Raw genomic sequence first — 24959 nt, forward strand, 5'->3', positions numbered from 1 at the left:
CTAAGAAAAACAGTAGGACTTGTAATGTGAGCTTTCTGAAAAGTTAATAAAATACACAAAGTAGAAAAATTACAGAGGGAGACATAAAATTACAGAGGGAGACATAAAATTAAGGGATTTGAATTTTCAATTTATGAGATAAAGAACCCTAATTCTGCCCTCAGCATTTCCCCAGATTTCAGTTATCTTTTTTTTTTATTATTTTTTTTTTATTTTTTATTTTTTTAAATTTTTTTTTAAAGAACTATTTTTTTTTTTAGAGAGAGAGAATTTTAACATTTATTTTTTAATTTTCGGCGGACACAACATCTTTGTTTGTATGTGGTGCTGAGGATCGAACCCGGGCCGCACACATATCAGGCGAGCGCGCTACCGCTTGAGCCACATCCCCAGCCCCAGATTTCAGTTATCTAACCCACTAATATCCTAGGCTGACATAACTTAAATAAAGTGACAAAATACTAACAAAGGTAAAAAATCACAACTGAAATCTCAAAATTATTTTGCAAAATAATAATAATTTGCAAAACAAAATCAGCTCTTAAAAGCTCCCAAAATAGTAGGGATACTTGAAGCAGTTAATGTACCTAAAACTGTTAGAGAGGCATTTGCTGAGAGGCCTCCTGCTATATTTTGCGCCATGCAACTATAGATTCCCATGTCTTCTATTTTCACATTGGCAATGAAGAAGACATCATCCTCAGGCATGACGTGCATGCGTCTTTCTCGAGCCGCAGGAAAGTCAGTACCACCATCTTTCTGCCAGGAAATCTGAGGTACAGGGTGCCCCTCTGCAGCACATTCTAATCTGGCCATGGCACCAGTGCGGATAGTCAGATCCATTGGAGTTTTCAGAAAAGATGGCATCTCTGTTCCAAGAAAGATCATTAAGAAAAAAGTCAGGAGAGGGAAAAATATACACAACACGCCAATCTGACAGGCAAAATATCAATTGTTGAAATGATGCATTTCTTTGAGAAGACATTCTCTCTGGATTGACAGTCAATACAACTTTAGAAGCCATCTTTCCTCTCAGAAACTCAGAGTATTTAGAGCACAATGACAACTAACTCTTCTAGAATATCTGACATGCCTGTGATTTTCCTGATGGGATTAGGGAAAGCAGAAGGCCACAAAGATTTCTGAACTCCATATTTCAGAACTTGATATTTAATAATACTCTCATATGTATGAAGTTAAATGGTGCTTCCTAAACTAACATCAACACAGTGGTCAAGGAAACTGCATATTTAAAAAAAAAAAATAGGTCTTTAAAAATCTAAGAAACACAGAAGACAAATACATTTTTTGGTTGCATAAAGTCTAAAATGTGACACTTATACAACATAATAAGCAATAGATAAAGCTATCCTGAAGTTTTTTTTTTTCCAACCACAGAAAGAAGAGCATTAATTTAAAAAATGATTCTTTGTGACTAATTTAGACAATAATACCAATCTAAACTAAATATAGTCAAGGAACATAATTCCTTACCATTCACTATCAGTTTGGCTTTTTGAGAATAATTGGAACCAAAATGATTAGTAACAATACACTGGTATTTTCCTTCATCTGTGAAATTCACATTGAAAAGATGTAAAATACTAGTATATTCCAGAGCTTCTCCAGCTTGCTGCCGGTAACGAACAAAATTCTCAATATCCACATCATATAGGATTTCACTATTTTTGCGCCACACAGTGGACATGGGTGAATCACTGCTACTCACTGCAGTACATGTCAGAGACACATTAACTCCTCTTAGAGCAACTGTGGATTCAGGATGTGTCCTTATCTGTGGCTTGAGAAAATCATCTGAGGGGGGAAAAATGCAGTAGTAGACATGTTAATTATTTACTTGTACTTCTTTAGATTCAATTTTAAAACAAATACCGTAAAACTGTGAGTTCTATTTATACAGTGGCATATTAAAGTTGAAAAAGATTATAGAGCTGATGTCCAACTCCTTTGTTTAAAGATGGGGGAAACATTACAGGAAAGTATTTTCTGTAAATGAGCAAGTAAATGGCTTGCTCAAAGTCATTAAATCACTGGCAGAACCTAGACAGGAACTCAGGCTCCTGACATAAGGATCCAGTTTTACTATCCATGATACTTATGTGCCTATAATGTATTTCTTAAGCATTACCAGTTAGCGGAGAAAAAAGGAAACCTTAGATTAGAATTTCAAGACAAATTCTAATTCTATTATCCCTTTCTTATTATATATTACATATATTATAACTATTACCCTTTCCATGCCAATATAGAAAATGGGGATATGTACTATTCTATTTCACAGAGTACCATCAATAATACAAAATACTTGGCAGTACTCTGTGAATACTCACAACATTAAAATAGTGAAAAAAAATCCAAGTATGTCAAATGTACAACTAAAGATTAGTGTAGGACTGACTAATCAACTATAGATTTATAAACTGTAACGCTACTGGGTTGATTCAGAGAGGTTTGCATATGAATTCTTAACTTTATTATCTTTACTGAATAATATTTCACCGTATAAAAGTGATATGCAGAATGATAGACTATAAGAGATATGTCTACATTTAATTACTAAAATCAAAAAGAAATGTGCAGCAACATATGCAGAATTTAGTCTTTATTAGATTCTTTGTTTCCTTCTTTAAAATTTGTAAAAACAATGGAAGTATTTTGTGGGCCTGAACTTGCAAGTACCCCAAGTATCATTAAGTAGATTGTAAAATTAGATCTGGAAAAACAAAAGTACTCAAACGAACACAAACACTACTGGTACGCAACACAGATGTACTAAAGTCATCCCTCTATATCCAAGAGCTTTGCATCCAAGAATTCAACCAACGGAAGAATTAAAATAACAGAGGAAGTCAAAAGTAGTGGTGCACACCTATAATCCTAGCAATACGGAGGGTAAGGCAGGAAGATTTCAAGTTTGAAGCCAGCCTCAGCAACTTAGTGAGTCCCTAAGCAACTTAGCAAGACCCTGTCTCAAAATTAAAATAGGGGCTGGGGATATACCTCAGTGTTAAAATGCCCCTGGGTTCAATCCCCAGTACCAAAAAATAAATAATAACAGGAAAAAATTATTTTGTTCTGAACATGTACAGACTTTTGTTCTTATTCCTAAAATTATTCCTTAGATAAAACAGTATAACTATTTACATAGCATTTATATCACATTAGGTATCTTAAGTAATTTAGAGTTAATTAATATGCAGATATTGCATTTATATGCAAATACTATATCATTTTATATGAAGGACTGAAACATCCAAGGATCTTGGAAGCAAACCCCTGTGGAAGCTGAGGGATGACTATTCCATGTGAAGTTAAGAATCATACCTTCTACTTTAAAGGAAATTTGAATGTAAAGGCAAAATTTCCAAGTTGAAAAAGATTTATACCAGAAATTATAAGTATTAAAATCAAGACACCTTGTCTATGTCTATCCCCTCAAGAAAAAAAAAATCCAAGTCTTAAAAAAAAAATCCTTCAGTCTTAAAAATCTGCATTTAAAAATACAGCACATGAAATCAGTACCTTATTATACATAAAACTTGCTGTACATGTATAATTACAGCATTGCTGATGACGACATACACTGCTGGTCACAACACAACTAGTGTTCTTTCTTTTTTTAGAATACCTGTGGCACTTTTCAAGATCTACAATAAGTATTCATGTAAAAAAAAAAAATCATACTTATTGATTTGGCAGAAGGATCACTTAAGCCCAGATTCAAGGATAGCCTGGGCAACATAGTGAGACCTATCTCAAAAAAATAAAGAATATACAGAGGTGGACTGGGGCACATAGCTCAGTGGTAGAGCGATGTACAAGGCTCTAGGTTTGATTCCTAGCACTGAAAAAACAAGTAAGATGACAGAGGGAAAAACTGCTAATGAAATATTAAATAAAAGAACACAAAATTTAACCTCTGATAATTAAAATATAATCACTGAAACCCAGGTTAGAGAATAACACAGAAAAATGGAAATAGATATGCTAATGGGAAAGATAGTGGTTCTTTTCTTTTTAATTCTGTTAATACAGTTAAATAAGTAATATATAAAATTTTAAGACAAAAATACAAACCACAGACAAAATCTTTCAGGTCCACATTCAGGATGCTTTGCCCTGCTAGCCATTCAGGATGTGCACAGCTCACATTTACAGAATGATGAAAGTTATTATCAACCAGCCACTGAAGTAACCACTTCAAATGACAGTCACAGAGCAAACTGCTTGTGTTTAGAATCCTGCAGAAAAAAGAGGAAAAGTACCCTTTGTTTTACTTTTCAATATAAGTTTCTTCGGTATTAAAACCTTCATGCATTTTTCTTGCCAAAATGTTTAATCTGAATCTAATCCTAAAAGTGAAGAACATCAAAAAGGGGGAAACAACAGCAAGGGAACCATTTTTTTTTTTTTAATATTTATTTTTAGTTTTCGGTGGACACATCTTTATTTTATTTTTATGTGGTGCTGAGTATCGAACCTAGTGTCCCGCACATGCCAGGTGAGCACGCTACCGCGTGAGCCACATCCCCAGCCCCGAGGGAACCATTTTAAAGAAGACTAAAAAGCCACTATAACCCAATAAAATGATTATTTAAAAAATATATTTATTTAGTTGTAGATGAATACAATATCGTTATTTATTCATTTTTATGTGGTGCTGAGGAAGTCAAAAGTAGTGGTGCATACCTGTAGTGGTGTCTCACACATGCAAGGCAGGTACTCTACAACTGAGCTACAGCCCCAGCCCAATATGATTCTTAACTGGAAAAAAATACATCTAAAAAGGACATTTTTTGACAACAGGGAAATTTGTGAACTATTTCTAAACACTGGTGTTTTGATGTCTACAGCTTTTAAATGGTCACACACACAGAACAATTGTGTATACAAATATCCATGTGTGTGGCAAGGAAGCAAAAGTGAGAACAAGTCCCAGAGCCAACAAGAGGAAGAAGGGAAACAGATAAATGTGGCAAAAAAAAAAAAAAAATAATAACTGGTGAATCAAAATAGAGGGCATTCATTGTCCCTTTTAAACTTCTGAGGTTTAAATTTTTGAAAATTTTGAAAAGAGGGCAAAGGTTCACTATGTATTTTAGAACAGTGAGAGATCTTTGTTGTAAAGAGTATATAATTATTTCCAAATTTCATCAAAACTAAAAATACTTCTGCCCTATGGTAATGTGTACTGCAACTTAGACTAAGAGCCACTAAAATATGATTTATGACCTACAATAGGAGTATAACACATATCTGAAAAATCACCATTCTCCATGACCTCTTAAATCTCCTGATGACTTAGAAGAAAGGAAAGCAAATAATTTTGAGACTGTAACCTGCTTTGTGTGTATGATCATAATCTTCATCTAGGTTTAAAGCCTGGTATAAAGTATCTACAAGTCTGTTCCACAGAGTGTTTAAGGGTAACTCAAAAATCCATATTTCAAGGGTAATTTTAACTAAACAAACCATAGTTCCCTTTTGCATTTAAGAATTTTTAAATACTTTTCATGCATGCATGCATTCATTCATTCATAGAGAAATATTTGAGAGTCTATCACTATATGCCAGGCACTGTTCTAGGCTTGGGCACAAACTCCTCATGGAGCTTTTGCATGTATCTAGAGTCAAATTAGCAATAAATAAATGCAAAATACAATGTCAGAAAAATGTTAAGTGCCATGAAGAAAAACAAAGCTAGGCAAAGACATAAGAGACAGAAGCTATTAGTTTAGATAAAGTAGTCAGGAAAAGTTTTTTGAAGAGATGGCAGTTGGTCAAAGACCTGAAAGTGGTGAAAGGGCAGATGGTGCAAAGATCTGACTTACGAGTATCCCACCCAGATAGAGGAAACCACATGCAAAGGCCTTGAGGCAGATAAGCTTAGTCTGCTCTACCAAAATCAACGAGGCCAGCTGGGTGTGGTGACACTCACCTATAGTCCCGCACTCAGGAAACCGAGGAAGGAGGATCCCTTGAGCCTAGGCATTTAAGACCAGCCTGGGCAACATAGCAAGACCACGAGCCCCTCACATCCCCCCAAAAAGGCAAGGAGATCATCTAGTATAAAGCAAAGGGATAGTGACAGGAATGAAGTCAGAGGGCTGGGCTGGGAATAAGTGCATTATAAACTAACGAAAGGAGCCAGGCACAGTGATGCACACCTGTAATCCCAGCTACTCAAGAGACTGAGGCAGAAGGATCACAAGTCTGAGGCCAGCTCCAACTTAGCAAGGCCCCAAGCAACTTGGTGAGATCCTGTCTCAAAATGAAAAGGGCTGGGAAAGTAGCTCAGTGGTAAGGTAACACTGGGTTCAATCCCAGTACCCCAAAGTAAATAAACTAATGAAAGAACTTCAGGGCTGGGGCTGAGGCTAAGTGGTAGAGCAGTTGCCTCGCACATGAGGTACTGGATTTGATCCCCAGCATCACACTTAAAAAACAAAAAACAAACAAACAAAAAACCTTAAATAAACAAAAGTATTGTGTCCATCTACAACTAAAAATAACTTCAGTTTTACTTTTTCAGCCCTCAAGGTATCAGGAAGACACTGAAAGGCTTAGAGGAGTGACATGGTTTGGTTTATGTTTTCTTAGGTATAATATAAACTGGGCTCATATCCTAACTCCACGACCAACCTTAGACAACATACTACATGCTCCAAAATCCCAGTTTTTATTTCTGGAAAATGCAAATGAGAATGTTTACCTCAAAAAATAATTTTTAATAAAGCGTTTAGCACAGTACCTGGCCACATAAAATACTTAATTCACAGTAGTTTCTTCACTTGTATTTCTTTTGCTTTCCATCCTTCACATACTGACACTGCAGTATACTCTATTAGGTGCTTGTGTGCATTCTCCCAGTAAGTGTTTGAAATACACACCAAAATATTAACAGGTCTTTGAGTAGTGAGGATTCAGGACTCCTTCTCTCCTTCTTGGTTTAACTGTATTTTATAATTTTTCTACTATAAGTGTATAATTGTAATGAAAACTGTTTTTCAATTTATATGTAACTCTTTCATCTACCTAAATACATTCATAAAAAGCAATGCAAGTAATACTAAAAAGCACAGATTTTAATAAATGTTGACCTAAAAAGTAGTATAGCCAGGCACAGTAGTGCATATCTGTAATCCCAAGCAGCTCTTGAAGTTGAGGCAGAAGGATCACAAGTTCAAAGCCAGCCTCAGCAACTTGGTGAGACCTTGTCTCAAAAAATAAAAAGGGCTGGGGATGTAGCTTGGTGGTTAAGCGCCCCTGCGTTCAATCCCCGGTACAAAAAAAGAAAAAAGTATTGTAATTTAAGATTTCAAGTAACCAAAAAGCAACCAAAGCTTTGCAATTAAAAATTTTTTTCACCAGAGTTACTATAACAGTTTGTTCAAATCAACTGTCAGGCCAGGCACACTGGCACATACCTATAATCCCAGCAGCTGGGGAGGCTGTGGCAGGAGGATCTTGTGAGTTCAAAGCCAGCCTCAGCAACTTAGCAAGACCCTGTCTCTATAAAATATAAAAAGGGCTGGAGATGTGGCTTAGTGGTTAAGTACCACTGGGTTCAATTTCCTGTACCAAAAAAATAAAATAAAAAGAAAACTGTCAGAGAAAAAAAATTACTCAATAATATTCATTAAAGTCAGCATTCCCTTGTGTTCAAGGAAAAAAGAGATGTCTTTCTTTCCTTTGAACAATATGGGTCATTTTTTTTCATTCTGTCACCTTCTGTTCACTAAGGACCAGCTGAATCATCTGCTGGGACCCAGGAGTAAAGAGTATTTGCTAGGTGGTATGAGCAGTCAGGCATTTAATGAGGGAGATTTCTATGAAATTGAAAAACAGAGGCTAATGGTTAAACTAGAAATTCAGTTTGTTTTTTTCTTTTTGCAGTATTGGGGATTAAACCCAGGGGTAATTTACCATCAAGCAACATAACCAGCTCTTTTTACTTTTTATTTTGAGATAGGGTCTCACTAAGTTGCTGAGGCTGGCTTCAAACTTGTAATCCTCCTCCCTCAACCTCCAAATCACTGGGATTAAAAGTGTGAACCACCACAACTAGCCATAAACTCATTTTTTTAGGTCCAGAGGAGAGTCAGTTGAAAAGACTTCTACTAGATAGTGGGTTCAAAGCACCTTCAGGTGAAGTTAGGACAAGCCAGACAATTTGACAGATTTTCCTGGTTTACAGATTGTCTCTGTTAATGTCACCAGCTATTAAAGTGAACTTTTTGAGTGATTCACAATAACAGGCATGAAGGTAGGCTATATACATGATCCATTTGCTGATTTCTCTGAAGTTTCTATTAAGTCATCCCGCTTCAATTTAGAAGGCTTTGCGGAAAAGGTCTGTTTTAGTTATGCCTAAAGTTATGCCTACCCACTAGTCAGAAGGGTAGGAAAAACTGGAGCACCAACTTGGAGAGCTACAGCCAGATATTGGAGGAAATAAGAGGAACTGGGAATTTAGAAGAACTAGCAAAATGAACTGGTAGAATCCACAGGGTGTACCATACTTTTCCACTGAAACAAAGATTTCTCTCTATATAAATACTTCACTCTTATTTACAAAATAAAATAAGCTATAGTTACTTTTGAGATTTGGCCTGAATGTCTACATAGGTGCAGCAAGAATGGTAACTGACCACAAGGCTTTTTAAATTTGCTTTGCTGGAATTTTTCTAAGAATCTCAGATTAGACTTTATGTTTTTTGTCATGTTGGAGATCAATCAAACCCAGGGCCTCTTGCACACTAGGTAGGCACTCCCACGACACTCTCTCAGGCTCCAGATTAGCCTTTTAAAAGCCTCTCAAATCCACAGAGCCAAGTCAGAAACTCATCACCAGACTTTTCCTTCAGTCTTTAGATTTGAAGGAATTCTTTTCTTCTTGAGGGTGTCAAAATACTCTGAAATTTCCAGGACTGCCAAAAGGAACCTTGCTCATTTATGAGGCCCAAAGACAGGAACCCCATAAGCAAGATACCACCAGGCCAGTATTTCCAACAGGCACTTTAAGTTCCAGGGCTTATAAAGTCAGCGTTGGTTCTTTTGTTAAAGCTGTCTGGTCAGATCTGATTTTATACATCATTGTCAAATGATATTCCAGTCAAATCGCTGGTAATATAATCAATGTTTTCAATTGGATCCTGTTACAAGAACATATTCCTATTGAACTTATACAAATAATAATATTACTAGGAAAATAAGAATACTCTCTAAGCTCCTGAATTCTGGAGAGATGAGGAAAGGAGAAAAAGGAATTATTTCCTTGTTGTTCACAAAGACACACTTCAGCAAATTGTTTTAAGTTATAGATAGCTAAGAGAAAACAAAAAGAGTGCCTTAAATCTGAAAATAGAACATTAACAAAAAACGTCATTATACTTTATGAGTTCCTTCAGTCCCAGGTAATTAATTCTTGTTCTACTTGATCTTGGGCTAACAGTTTCATAAAACCATGTGAAGGAACAGTTTCATAAAATTTCTTCATTAGATTTCTGAAAATCTTATTCAGTCCAATTATTACCAGTATGATTATCAGAAACGTGTTTCTGTCAGTCCTTCCCATGAACCTCTGAATACAAAGCACTTTTAGATTACAATTCTTTGAAAATGCCTTCAGGAAAATGTCAGAATAAATCAATAATTGTTTATGAATGCACAGGACTAAGAATGATCATAGTTAAAGATAATGAGTAAACAGTTATTTCTGTGAACAGTAGAGTTCTATCATGAACAGTAGAGTTCTGACAAATTTCTATGAACTTTATACAACTTCTCAAGTACTTATATTACTAGGATACATAACATAAAAATAAAACCTTAGCATCACTTTTTATTTAACATTTCCTACATAACTAAACATACCAAATAAACCTATTTTTATATAGAGAAAAATGCTTTAAGATTTTCCAGGAAGAGCCAGGTGCCATGGTATATTTTGTTAGTCCCAAATACTCAAGAGGCTGAAGCAGAAGAATCACTACAGCCCAGAAGTTCAAAGACAGCCTCAGCAACTTAGCAAAACCCTGTATCAAAATGGGAAAAAAAGGGCTGGGACACAGTTTGGTGGCTCAGTGGCGAAGTGCCCCTGGATTCAATCCCTACTATGGCATACCAAAAGGGCTACAAGTATATCAGTGGTACAGCCCATTCTTAGTGTTGAGGCCCCGAGTTCCATCCCCAGCAACTAGGGAAAAAATAAAAGAGCAGACCAAAAATGCAAGAAAACATATCTTTGCTAAAATAAAATTAGATTTAATTTTTCACAGATGCACTACTGACATTAAAGCTTCTTTTAAAAACTGTTAATAAAGGGGCTGGGGTTGTGGCTCAGCGGTAAAGCGCTCACCTAGCACATGTGAGGCCCTGGGTTCGAGTCTCAGCACCACATAAAAATAAATAAATATAATAAAGATATTGTGTCCAGTTACAAGTAAAAAAAAAATTTTTAAAAAAGTTTAAAAAAAAATTATAAGGCCAGATGCAGTGGTACATGCCAGTAATCCCAGCTACTTGAGAGACTCAGACAGGAGGATCACAAGTTTAAGGCCAACTTCAGCAATTGAGCAAAGTTCTTAGCAACTCGGCAAGACACTATCTCAAAATAAAAAGTAAAACAAAAAAGTAGGGGATTAGCTCAATGGTAAAGTACCCCTGGGTTCAATCCCCAGTACCAAATAAATAAATAAAACCTTTATAAGCCAGATGTGTTGGTACAAGCCTATAATTCCAGAGATCCAAGAGGCTGAGGCAGGAAAATCTCAAATTCCAGGCCAGCCTCAGCAATTTAGCAAGACCCTAAGCAATCTAACAAGACTCAGTCTCAAATTTTGAAAAAATAACTGAGGATATAGTTCAGTGATAGAATATCCCTAGGTTCAATCCCCAGGACCGGAGACAGGGGGAGGGAGAAAGAGAGACAGACGAGACAGAGTCAGAGACAAACACACACCTCCCATTATAATAATAAATCATTCAATTGTAGACAGTTTAACCACATGAGATAATTCTGTCTCATCCCAACCTCCTATATCCATTCAGTTCTTGTCCCCTATTTAAAATAAAAAGGGATTAGGGATGTAGCTTATTTGTAAAGTTCCCAGCACTGCAAAAAAATAAATAACAACAATCTCCATACTAACATAAATTATTTTTTCCCTCAATGAACTATATCTTCATATCTTACACATTTTCTTACCATTATTCATTTGCATAAATTAATTAGAATTGCTGACTCTTCATAATCTTTATTTCTAATGAAAACTAGGAAATAAAAAAGGTAAACTGCAATACACCAATATTCTATAAATTAAGATTTATGAATATATCTTGATATAATTTTTAGAAGCATATGCTTAATCAGAGTTGTACAGGTCACATTTTTAATAAATCCAAATATACCTGGTTTTCTATAAAATTTAAAAAGCCAAAAGTAGATAAATTTAGACTTACATTCAGCAATTGATATCTCAGTTTGGTAAATGATCTACATATTCAATAAATAACCATTTACTTAGCAGTACAGCTTTTTTGGGGGGGCGGGGAGGTACAGGGGATTGAACTCAGGGGCACTCGACCACTGAACTGCATCTCCAGCCCTATTTTGTATCTTTAATTTAGAGACAGGGTCACTGAGTTGCTTACAGCCTCGCCAATGATGAGGCTGGCTTTGAACTCGTGAGCCTCCTGTCTCAGCCTCCCAAAATGCTGAGTGCCACCACGCCCGGCAATGGTACAGCTTTAATATTTTAAGATACCAAACAGGTTTTTCAAACTATTTTCAAGTAGTACCCAAAAGACCTAAGAAGAGCATACTACAGGGACACAGCCACATCAATGTTTATAGCAGCACAATTCACAATAGCTAGAATGTGGAACCAACCTAGATGTCCTTCAATAGATGAATGGATTAAAAAAATGTGGCATTTATACACAATGGAATATTACTCAGCACTAAAAAATAATAAAATCATGGCATTTGCAGGGAAATGGATGGCATTAGAGCAGATTATGCTAAGTGAAGTTAGCCAATCCCTGAAAACAAATGCTGAATGTCTTCTCTGATATAAGGGGGGTGACTCAAAATGGGATAGGGAGGAAGAGCATGAGAAGAAGACTACCACTAAATAGGGAAGAGAGGTGGGAGGGAAAAAGAGGGAGAAGGGGAGTTACACAGAAGATGGAAGGAGAACCTCACTGTTATACAGAATACATATATGATGTAATGAGAAAAATAAAAAAAAAAGTGTGTCACATTAGATTGGATAGAGAGAAAGGATGGGAGAGGAGGGGAGGAGTAGGGAGGATAGGAAGGGCAGTAGAATAGAATAGACAATTTGATTGATGTATGTACATTCCATGTACGTATTATATGTCAAAATGCATTCTACTGTCATGTATGACTAAAAAAAATAAATAAAAATTTTTTAAAAAACATTATTGTTAAAAGTTCATTTATAAACTTTTATTCCACTTATATCTACTTAATTTACTTAACAATTATGCTTCAACTGTTCGTAAAAATTTCATGAGACATTAAATAAAGCTAGTCTATCATCTTCATTATCTTTTTTGCTGATAAAGGCAAGCATTAAAAATATTGTACAGGGCTGTGGACATAGCTCCTTGCTTAGATGAGGAGGCCCTGCGTTTGATCTCTGGCATTGTAAAAAAAAAAAAAAAAAAAAAAAAATTAAAAAACAAAACACAGGCCAGGAGTAAAGCTCAGTGGCAGAGCTCATGCTCAGCATGCAGAAGGCCCTAGGTTCAATTCCCAGCATCAAAAAAAGAAAACCCACTAAGTTACGTTTCTGACAAAAATGGATAAAAATCACCTGTTTACCAATACAGTAGTCCACCTTCTTATCTATGGTTTTACTTTCCAGTTTGTTACCCATAGTCAAAAATATTACATAGAAAAATCCAGAAAGAAACAATTCATGAATTTTAAATTCTGTGCCATTGTGCATAGCATGATAAAATCTCCCATTGTTCCAACCAGGACATGAATCATCCCTTTGTGTAGTGTATCCACACTGTATATGCTATCCACTTAGTAGTCATCTTAAGTTATCATATCAACTGTGTTATCATGGTACTTGTGTTCAAGTAATCCCTATATTACTTGATAATGTCTCAGAGCACAAGAATAACGATGCAAAGGAGGCACCAGGTCATAAACATGGAAGGACAGACAAACTCTGGTACTATGTGACAATGTTGCAAGACATATAAGAAACAGTACAGTATAGATAGGTTTGGTATAATCCTCATTTCAAGCATCCACTGTGGGTCTTGGGACATATCCCTTGTAGATGAGGGGAATTGTTATATTTGTGAAGGAGACATTTAAGATTTTCTTTTGCTTGATACATGATCTTATGTCGGCTAAAGAGATATCTAGGGACTATCAGAGTATCTCTAAAGCCCATCTGAGTATAAATAAAATATTTATTCTATTTTCATTCAGCCATTTTTGTTTTCAGCCTCAAGAGGCTATTTCTATGGTCTCTAATCCCTTGAGAGCCCCCAATGGAGGACAGGAAGGCAGAGTTCAAGTGATTGAGAGGCTACCGTGGGACCGTGGGAAAGAAAAGGTCTAACAGAAGTGGACTGAAGGATATAGGAAGTAGGGATTTGCAGGGGAGCCTATCAAATGACTCTAGGGAAATGGAGAGAAAATTAAAGGTGGTTAAAGAGAAAGGAGAACAACAGCAATGAGAAGTGAGAATTTTAGAGGAGCTCTTAAGCTTCCCAAAGAGGCCAATGAAGTTCCAACAAGAAGGAGGTAGACAGAATTAGCAGAGCACATAATCGGCAGAGGATTCAAGAAGTAAGTCAGGTGACAGAAAGGTTCACATAGGACAGACTGAATCCAATAGGGGGAACAGAGAGACCTCTCAGAGTGCCAGGAAGGATTTCCAGCCCAGGCAGCAAGGGAATAATACCCAAGGGAAAGACAGCCAGAAAGAAGACCTTCCAGTCTAGCAGATACCATTCAAAAGAAGTCTGGCATTCATCCCAGCTTCCTAAAGTATCAGACTCTTAAGAATCAAAATCTCTCCTTACCAGCTTCAACGGACATTTGTCCGGAGCAATGGTTGACCAGTCTGACTCACCATTGGATCCCCGATCAATCAGTCAGGAATGAAAACAAAGGCTTCAAGGAGTACACTTGGGGTCCTGGGTGAGAGGTCCGGGGGTCCAATGATGAATCTGATCCTATCCGAGCCACAGCACCAAAACTGTTAAAGAAAAAGTTACTCAATGATACTTGTTAAAGCATCATGGTAAAGCAGACTTGATATTCAAGACCATCTCGATAGGTATAGAGAATAATGCAGCAGGATTTTGCAAAGAGGGAGAGATAACTAGGTTCAACTGTAAAGAAGCATGGGCAACCGGGGATTTTATAGCCAAGAAGTAGATGGGGTCAGTAAATGGAAAATTATTAAGAAGTATAGAGAAAGGGTGGGGAACTAGAAGAAGTAGAAGGAGAAGAAGGGGGAAGGGGATTTTTGGCTAAACCAACCTAACAGGATTCTTGCTGAAGACAGGCCAGGGCAATCAGACATCATCTGGGAAATGATTTAGAACAAAAAACCTGAGAAACCTGATCAGCTATCAAGGGTACCCTAGGTTAACCACGTTACTGGACAGGTTACTGCTAAACTGGTTTAGCAACTGGTAAAACTGATTTTACATAAAAGTACACAATCCTATGAGATTGAAGAACCTGACTAAAGTTTGGTCGAGCAAAATCTTTATGACAACTCTAAATTACTAAATGAAACTCTGAAGATTGAAACTACAATATTTGCTTTCAGCTACTATCGAAATTATTTCTTAAATTGGGTTCTTATAACAATTGTCAAACTTTTCTTACCGGCATTCAAAACAGAGATAAAAGTTATTTGCAGTAAGCTGTGTCCTAACAAGTTAACTAAGGCTAGGAAAAATAATTGAAAATATCAAGATATTCCACTACCCCAAAAAACTTTTTTTTAATCTAACAGAAAATGATTTCCATAATATTTAAATTTTTATGGTTAATATTACCTATTCAACTTTTCTTATGTGCCAGACTTTATGCTCAGCATTTTCTCAAAAACCTTCAAAGTTTCCTCAGGCATTTAGAAAAAAGAAAAATCCTCATTCCTCATAGCCTATTAGGACCCACATGATCTGGCTCCTGCTTTTCTCTTTGACCCCATTTCATTTATTCCTCCCTGCCCAGAAAGCCCTTCATTCAATATTTACATGTTTTGCTGCTTCATTTCATTAAGATCCATGTTCAAATGCTGAATTTTCACAAGAGACTCCTCTCACTACTTTATCTAAAATAGTAATCCCTGTCAATCCCCACACCTCTAACCTGGTTTTATTTTTCTTAAGAAAAATTTATTACCTGATGGGATATTCTCCATCTACTGATTTATTATTTATCTTTCTTAGTAAAATTTATATAAGAATACTTCGCTTTGTTTATTATTATGCTTTCAGCATCCAGAACAGTACCTTACACAGTAGATAAAGAAAATTTTACTAAACAAATTATCTCATTTTATTTTCATATAACCCTGAGGGAAGTGCTATTTCCATTTTGAGAAGAGACACTGAGTCTCAGGCTGGACAATATATGCCCACTGTCATAGGCTGTAAAGAATACGGCAAGAATTTGAACCCATAAAGTACAAAAACTCACATGTTTCCATTTTATCTCAAATTGTGTCCAGAACCGCTTTTCAAAATTCCCAGTCCACTATAAACCAATAATTACATAAACTACAACAAAAGTGTCTCAGTAATGTCAAATTATTCTAAGTTTCATAAAAGCTTACTTTGAATTTCTATCATTATCTTATTATGAATCAGTTCTGGTACCCAGACAATCCTATGTGTAGCTTCCAGACAAGGCAAAATAAATGGCTAGAGTCCAGTGGTTCTGACATCTGGCTGCATATTCAAATCATCAGAGATCATAATTAATACTAATGCCCAACTAGCCATCCCCACCCCCAGGAAATCTCTAAACCAATAAAAGAAATCATGAATGAAAAAGAATATAAAAATAAATTTTTCTATTGCAACTATTAATAGTATTTGAACATTTTAGTAATTTGAACAGAGTAAAGACATCCTTTCTGACAATTACAACAAAAGCTTAGTTCAACTCACAAATTAAAGGACAAAATCACATTGATTCCTTAATTTTAACACACCCAAAGGATAAGAATTGGGAAACATGCTTCTGGTAGTCAAAAACTGAAGGAAAAAAAACAGTAGGACACATACATAAAGCAAAGCGAGCAGTGCTAAGATTTCCTAATTATGAGCACAAGCAAAAAGAGAAGGTCTTAGTGTCACACATTCTGAACTTTGCACTGATTATTTTTAAATTACAGGTAGGCACTAAAATAATCGAGTATTACACTTTCTTTTTCCTGCCTGAATGGCACACTTTTGGAAACATTTGGGTCACCTTCATCACACTTCAAAGCACAAGCATTAAAAAAAAAAAAAAAAAGCACAAGCATGGATAGTAATCTGGTGATTTTTTAAAATTTATAAAAGAAAACACTTAAGTTACTTACAGTTCTTTCAAGTGAGTCTGAGAAAAAGCATTTTCTTGGATAGACATTATAGCATTGTTGTTCAAATCTCTGAAATGAAGAGAAATGAAACATTGCCAGTCACATTTCTACAATTAAGTTACATAAACACTTGACTTTTTGTTGTTGTTATTGTTGTTGTTGTTTTTCTTTTTGTACTGAGGGTTAAATCCAGAGATGTTTTACCACCGAACTATGGCCCCCAGCCCTTCATTTTTATTTGAAACAGAGTTTTACTACTGATAGCCTGGAACTTGTGAGCCTCTCTGCTTCCACCTCCTAAATCACAGGTATTACAGGTGTATACCACCACACTAGGCTTATATAAATACTTTAAATGCTTGTGACAGTCTCTACTAACAGTGAAGATTATGTATATAGTGAGTAAATTATGCAAAACTTACAAATGCTCAAGGGATTCAAGACCAACGAATGCTTTCTTTGTAATTGACTTAATCTGATTTCCTTGTAAGATTCTGAAATAAAATTATATTCATTAGACATTTACCTTTAAAAGGTGAAAATAAACTTAATATGCATTTTTTAAATATTTTAACAGCTTTATTGAAGTATAATTGATAAACAAAAAACTGCACATATTCAGAGTGTAGAATTTGATTAGAACAAGCATTTTTAAGAACTTATGAACTTATTAATCAATCCAAGCTTCTATTATTAAGATGCTGGAGTTCAATGAAATACTTCTGAACAACCATCCTGGCCACTAAGAAACTGGCAGTTTTCTTATGATTAAATAGGTTAAATTTCCCATTTCTCACTCTTTAACAAAAGATCATCAGGCCAAAGAAATTAAGCCAGTGTAAACATTTGGAGAAACTCTTCTCATGGAAGATCTAAAATCAACATGAGAGAATCTTCTTTCCTTCTTCTAGATGAATTAACTTATAAAAATTTCACTTGATTAAACACACTTCCTGTTCAACTATAGTTTCTCAGTGATCTCTTTTACTTGAATAGAAATTCAAGTTCTATAAGTAACTTCTCTAAGTGCTCATAGGAATGCTTTGCTAACAAAAACTGCCCCATTAAAAACAAACTACTTGACCAATGTGATCCTGCAATCTGTACACGTGGAAAAATGAGAATTCATACCCTATTTGAATCAAATGTATGATATGTCAAGATCATTGTATTATCTTGAGCAACTAATAAAAAAAAATGTAGCTCCATATCCCTTTTTAATGAGATGTGGGATAAGTTATTACTCAAAATGCTTTAATATCTGAATAAAATTTTGGCAGCCTAAAAAAAAAAAAAACTACTTGATAAATAACAAAGCTCCTTTCATTAGCAGAGGGGCCAGAAGGTTCAGAATTTCTGACCATATCAAAATCCAATCACATTTACAACTGGTTCTTGAAAAGACACTTTTATATAAATACATACAATTTAGTAAGACTTGTGAGTCCAGCAAAGGCTTCACTAGCATCTTCTATGGCCCATGAAATTTCATTGTTTCTTAAGTCTCTAGAAAATTTTCAGGAAAATACAAGTTATGTTAGTCCACACGGTCATCATGCCATTGAGCGGGATCCTAGCAAGACAATGTTAAGGTACATGTGCTAATTCTGATCCTTATTTTAACAGTTATTTATAATGAAGACCCAATTATACTTTAAAGGTGTATCTGTATAAACATGCAATACCTGATTCTCATAAGCTAAGAATTAAGCTGGGCATCCTGCTAATAGCACTAATCTTCCTAGCTAACAGTATCTAATTTTGTTAACACATTTAAAATTATAGGGCTGAGACTGTGGCTCAGTGGCAGAGCACTTGCCTAGCACATGTGAGGCCCTGGGTTCGACTCTCAGCACCACATATGAATAAATAAAATAAAGGTCCATTGACAACTAAAAAAAAAAAAATTATGGATAGGTTCCTGCCAAAGAAGGAGAGTTTCAAGATACAAGGGATATGATTCAGAATAATGGGATTTCTGGGTGACCCAAGGCTTTCCCTGGGCCCTTAAACTTGAAATGGCTGACAAAGAATAATATCAATATAGAGCTTTACAGCTCAAGAGCAATTAAGCACACCCTCTGGGAACCAAGAATGATATACCTGTGTGTAGAAGAATCACTATTTTTTTTTTTTTTAGAAAAAAAAAAAAAAACAAACAACTATGGATCTTTTAAAATCTACTGCTCCATTCTCAGCTGGGAGATGCAATTATACCACATCATGTGCTGATAAAAGAAATATCAGTTTAAAATATTTAATCACTTTTGCTTCCCTAGGCCATTTTATAATAAAAATAAAGCACAAAGCTTTCTGCTTTGTAAGACATAAAGCTGTATGAATAACAATAAGGAGGTAGTAGATCCCTTTTCTTGGTTACCCATCTTTACTTAAAATGAAATGCTAACAGAGTTCATTTTATTTTACTAAGGAGTAAACACTGAAAGCACCAGTGGCTCTACTCCTCAGGTAGGACTTTACCCTCTCCACAATTAAGAGAAATCATGCACAAAATTGAGTAACAAATATACCTACTCTTTTTTTTTAATATTTATTTTTTGGTGTAGATGGACACAACACAATGCCTTTATTTTTATGTGGTGCTGAGGATCGAACCCAGGTCCCGCCCATGCTAGGCAGGTGCTCTACCGCTGAGCCACAATCCCAGTCCTATACCTACTCTTTCAAAAGCATTGGGCTAAAAGCCAGAGTTTCTCAGATTTGATCCTTCATTCTGCCATAACTATCTCTGTGAGGCATTAGACAACCACGTACTTCCTCAATTACTTTCTTAAACTTTAATTTGGGGCTACCCAGGGGCACTTAACCACTGAGCCACAGCCCTAGCCCTTTTTTATACTTTATTTAGAACCAGGGTCTTGCTGAGTTGCTTAGGCCCTTGCTAAATTGCTAAGGCTGGCTTTGAACTCACGATCCTCCTGCCTCAGCCTCCTGAGAAACAAGGATTACAGGCATGCAACACTGCACCTAGCCCCTAAACTTTAAATCTAAAAGTAATCATCAGCAGTAGACTGAAACAATCTGTTTGCCATCCTTTGAATTATCAAAAAGCTGCAACTGCATCTGATATAAATTTCTGAATTTGCACTAATCTAGTTTCACCTCTGATAATACAGAAAAAAGGAGTATAAAAGGAAATTAATTTTTTACTTTTCAAGGACAATTCTGAACAAAGTTAAAATATATATATATATATTGGGCTGGGGATGTGGCTCAAGCGGTAGCGCGCTTGCCTGGCATGCATGTGGCGCTGGGTTCGATCCTCAGCACCACATACAAATAAAGATGTTATGTCCGCCGAAAACTAAAAAAAAAAATAAATATTAAAAAATTTTCTCTCTCTCTCTCTGAAAAAAAATATATTTATCTTTAATCGCTTTTGATATATATATATATATATATATATACACACACACACACAAACACATACACACCTGTGCATGTATACAAACATCTTCACAAAATTATCATGTTTCCTTCTCATTGTTGGCTAGGTCTCACAGATGTGAGTCTACTTCTTTTCTGAAATCCTCAATGGTGAAACTACTGACCATAAAGTCCCCTATTCAAAAACTATTAACAATCTACAAACTCTGTAGAGTGTGGAGGCCCACACCTGTAATCCCAGCTACTTGTGAGGCTGAGGGAGGAGGATTGTTAAGTGGGAAGCCAGCTGGGCAACTTATTGAGACCTCTGTCTCAAAATGCAAGACAAAGACCTGGGGATGTAGCTCAGTGGTAGAGTGTTTGCCTAGCATGTGAGAGGCCCTGAATTCAATCCCCATATCCCCTAAAAAATTTTTTTTCTTAATCTATAAATTCTACTAATTACTCTGTTTTCTCTTATTCTACTGTATGTCTTGAGAATGCTATATTTCATTAAAATACCTCTTCATTCAATAAAATTATATTCCATGAAGGCAAAACATTTAACTTACAGAACCACAGGATTTTCAGGTTGAAACTGCCTTTAGCAACCACTTAATTCTAAATTCTTCTTTCATATATGAAGAAAGAAACAAAAACATACCCAGGAAAAGCTAAGTGATTTTGTTCATTTCATAATAAAATACATGAGCTTTTATGTCAAGACCTGGGTTCTAATCCTGATCCAAACGTTTATAAATTATATGACTTTAAACAAATCATTTTCATCTCTCAGTCCTCAGCCACCTAATATGGAAAAGAACAGTAACAACCTAGTATCTGAAAGTTCCTGGTACTTACAGATAATAATTGTTAGTTTCTTCTGCCGAAAGTCATGCAACAAACTAGTAACAGAACAAAAAGAACTGCTCCCACTATACATCCTGCATTTCTCAGAATGAGAACTGATATACAGCCAAAGTCAGAGAAACAAGAAAATGACTGCATTCTTGACCCCAGCAACTATGTTTTATAACACAGCAACTGGTTCTATAAGACAGGCTTTACTATTTATGTGTTAACTCAGAATTAAAATATAAAATGAACTTCTCATGATAGGAAAAGTTTTATCTATGGATACCAAGACAAATAAGATTATTATTCCTATCATGGGCTGAGGGAAGGACAAAATATAAAAATATAACATACATAAATAGATCCCCTGATTAGTGGACTGAATTAACTTGCTTTATTTCATTTTAAACAAGAATGGATAAACTTACAGTGTCTGAAGATTGGAAAGAAACCTAAACACACCATCAGCAATGTGAGTGACTCTGTTATCTCCTAAATTCAATCTCTCCAGTAAACTCAGACCCACAAAGGCAGATTCATCCAGGCGAGTCAGCTGATTATAAGACAAATCACTAAAAACAGGAAACGTAGAAGGTAAGGAATTCATTGTATTTTGGTTCAACTTACAAATTCTTACTATATTTACATGGTAAATTTAGAGTTTTCAACAAAGAATGTTTGTTAGATCTCATTACTGGCCATGGAAATGATTTATTCCAACTATTCTAGTCTCACAGCCTCCAAAAAAAATACCATCCAACACTTACAGTTCAGATAGTCTTTGGCAGAACTCCCATGCATCAGGGCTGATTCTTTCAATAGCGTTCTGGCTCACATACAGCTGCTGTAACATTCGTAAGCCATACAACCACCCCTTGTTCACTCGTGTAAGATTATTGTGTTCTAGTTCTCTGCAGAATTAGAGAAAAGAGAATATTTCAAAACAAAGCATGTCAATAGAAGTATAGTTTTAAATCTTCAGTAAGTCTTTCTCAGAAAAACATATACCTTTGCTCAACCCAAGTGATACAATAAATCCTATTCAATAAATATTATCTTAAGATTCAGTGCTAGAACGTATTAAGATTGTCTAAAATATCAAATCTACAAAACCAACAAGCTAAGTGGTATAATACTTGTATTCCAGATTGTTGGGAGTCCCTGGGCTCCAAAGACTAACCTCCCCATCCCCCAAGAAGAGCCGTCCAATGGTGAGTCCTGCTGACTCACATGATCCTTACCCACCAATCAGAAAGCACCCCATGCCAGCTGCCAAAACCATTAAACTGTTTCAACAGTCAGACCACCCCCTGCTCTAAAATTTGCAGAGCTGCCTCATAAACGGGCATTTTCTCCTAGGGCAAGCCTTGATCGTGCTTTCACAGATGAATTCCGATAATTTTCCTCAAAGAATTTGGGAATACAAACTTTTTACATAAGAAGTTTGTAAGAATGATGACAAAAATGCCAGTAAGCCTACAAAACTTAAAAGCTTTGTGTGGCTGGGCACAGCGGTGCACTCAGGAGGCTGAGGCAGGAGATTTGCGAGTTCAAAGCCAGCCTCGGCTAAGCAACTCAGTAAGACCGTATCTCTAAATAAAATACAAAATAGGGCTGGGGATGTGGCTAAGTGGTTGAGTGCCCCCAAGTTCAATCCCTGCCCACCTCCCAATAAAAAGCTTTGTGTGAAAGCTGAGGGTGCAGCTCAGTGATTGAGTGTGTATTTAGCATGTGTGAGACCCTGGGTTCAATCCCCAACACACAGACATACAGAGCTTTAAGTATACTTATTTCATCAAAGAACTGAGAAATTACTAATTTGAGAAATTACTAATTACTGTATAATTAAAGCAAATTTATTTATTTATTTATTTATCTATCTATCTATTTATTTATTTATTGGTACTGAGGATTGAACTCAGGGGCCCTTGACCATTGAGTCACGTCCCCAGCCCAAAACAACTATCTTAACCATTTGGTACAAAAAAGTCCCAGAAAGACTCCTTTCCTTAAAATCCTCTCTACTAATTCTCAGTACTTACAATTCTTCCATATTATTCAAACCAAAAAATGCTCCATCCTTAAGTTTGCTAATTCCATTCCGCTGCATTTTCAAAGATCTTAAGGAGTCAAGCCCTTGGAATGTAAGACCTTCCACAATTTTAATCCTGTTTCTTTTAAGTTCCCTTAAATAAAAAAAGTTTTACAGTTAGAAAATTGGTTTGCTGAATTGCTCTAACAATAGTCAAAAAAGAAAAAACACTAAGGAAAAATTATCTTCTGACAACCGATCCACTTAGTTACTCACAGGAATTGAAGGTGAGGTAGCTTGAAGATCTTAGGTGGAATCATACTAAGTCGGTTCCGGTTCAACTTTACCACTAATAAGGAACTGGATAAATTATCAAAGCAACCAGCCTCCAAAGTAGTTATCCTATTATTACTCAAATTCCTAAAATGAGCAAGACAACAGCAAAAGAAAAAAATTAAATAAAAATTCTACCACTGGAAAGCTGACCAAAGACTACGATTGAGTCCAGCTGTATCATTTAATTATATACAAACTTTACAAATCAATTAAATGCTTTATTCTTTATCTACAAAATTATTATGACAGGGTTGGGGTGTAGTTCAGTGGCAGAGCACCTGCCTAGCATGTGCAAGACCCTGGGTTACAACACCAGCAATACATACATACACACAAACACACACATACACATCACTCCTACTTCATTTAGGTTGGCATGAAGTAGTGTGTGTGAATATGCTTTGTAAATGAAATCAATGATATAGATACAATCATCATTATATAGGGTAAGCTGTTAAACAAACTACTTTCTATTTACCTTTTACAAAACTATTGACTTCAAAAAAAAAAATTCAAGAAGTATATATCTCAAAAATTACCCTGGATGCCTACCAATATTTTCTGACCACAGTGTCTCTTCGTCTGGGGTGCGGGTGGGGGGGGTGACAACACCAACAACCCCAAACACCCAACGTGAGCTTTGTTTCACATATACCAAAATAATAAGCCAGTAGCACGTCCCTGTAATCCTAGTGACTCCAGAGTCTGAGGCAGGAAGACTACAAGTTCAAAGGATAGCCTCAGCCCCTTAGTGAGACCCTGTCACAAAATTAAAATAGAAAATTACAATGAATAACAGACATTTAAGGAAGATAGATACCAATAAACAGTTAAAATGCAATCTAAGGGACTGGGGTTGTGGCTCAGCAGTAGAGCGCTCATGTACAAGGCCCTGGGTTCAATCCTCAGCACCACATAAAAATAAATAAATTTAAAAAAGGTATTGTGTCCAACTACAACTAAAAAATAAAAATTTTTCTTAAATGCAATCTACCACAAATCTGATTTAAACTCTATTTTACTTACAGGTATTTAAGTTGCATTCGAGGAAATGAAGATGCCTTGATTTCTGATATTATATTGGAGCTGAGGTCTAAACTCTCAAGAGCAGGGTAAAACTGGAGAGCCTCTGCATTTATTTCTGGGATTAAATTATGAACTCTACAAAACAAAAATTACATTGAAGTTACTGCCAATGATCCACCCCCAAAAAGCTATGTACTATTCATAATTTAAGTAAAAGATTTAAAATTTTAATTACTTACAATGAAAGTAGAGTGATATTAGATGTTGGTTCTCCAAAATATGGGATTTCTGTTAGCTCATTGTAATTCATTTTCCTAAGCAAGGGGAAAGAGAGATTTCAAAGTTTAACAAGGGAAATGCAATCTCTTGAATTCTTTACTAATACAAATTAGTAAAGACACCAAATTTGAAAAAGCCTATAACTTATAATGAGTTAGACTAAGATAAAATCTATTTGTTGAGAAATTAAAGATTTTAATAAGAAATGCTTTTTTCAGGGCTAGGGATATAGCTCAAAAGTAGACCACTTGCACAGTATGTGCTAGACCCTGGATTCAATACCCAACATGGCAGGGGCAGGGACTTTTTTCATAGTGTTGATTTAGTATTGGTACCAATGTAAGAAAGGCTGGGAAAAATTTTTTGCACATTAAACATTTTCAGTACCAGCAAAGTTCTTTGCATTTATGACAGTCAAA

General features: G+C 35.8%; 1 protein-coding gene across 2 annotated transcripts in view; it reads right to left on the reverse strand.

The window, feature by feature from the left end:
• The window catches only part of Lrig2 (leucine rich repeats and immunoglobulin like domains 2), a 174144-nt gene that overhangs the window by 14050 nt on the left and 135135 nt on the right, over nucleotides 1-24959 (reverse strand). For both annotated transcript variants that reach the window (XM_058583604.1, XM_046458220.2), the window contains exons 3-14: nucleotides 24501-24575; nucleotides 24262-24396; nucleotides 23176-23319; nucleotides 22910-23053; nucleotides 21635-21778; nucleotides 21296-21439; nucleotides 18051-18131; nucleotides 17048-17119; nucleotides 16626-16694; nucleotides 4099-4262; nucleotides 1495-1815; nucleotides 588-869 (exon numbers count right to left, since the gene is read on the reverse strand). In XM_058583604.1, coding sequence (XP_058439587.1) covers nucleotides 588-869; nucleotides 1495-1815; nucleotides 4099-4262; nucleotides 16626-16694; nucleotides 17048-17119; nucleotides 18051-18131; nucleotides 21296-21439; nucleotides 21635-21778; nucleotides 22910-23053; nucleotides 23176-23319; nucleotides 24262-24396; nucleotides 24501-24575 — 1775 coding nt within the window. The remainder of the gene's footprint in view (nucleotides 1-587; nucleotides 870-1494; nucleotides 1816-4098; nucleotides 4263-16625; nucleotides 16695-17047; nucleotides 17120-18050; nucleotides 18132-21295; nucleotides 21440-21634; nucleotides 21779-22909; nucleotides 23054-23175; nucleotides 23320-24261; nucleotides 24397-24500; nucleotides 24576-24959) is intronic.

This window comes from Marmota monax, unplaced genomic scaffold (assembly GCF_021218885.2).
Source record: "Marmota monax isolate L192 unplaced genomic scaffold, Marmota_monax_Labrador192_F-V1.1 WCK01_AAM20220418_F8-fsc00087, whole genome shotgun sequence".
NCBI classification, from domain to species: domain Eukaryota; kingdom Metazoa; phylum Chordata; class Mammalia; order Rodentia; family Sciuridae; genus Marmota; species Marmota monax.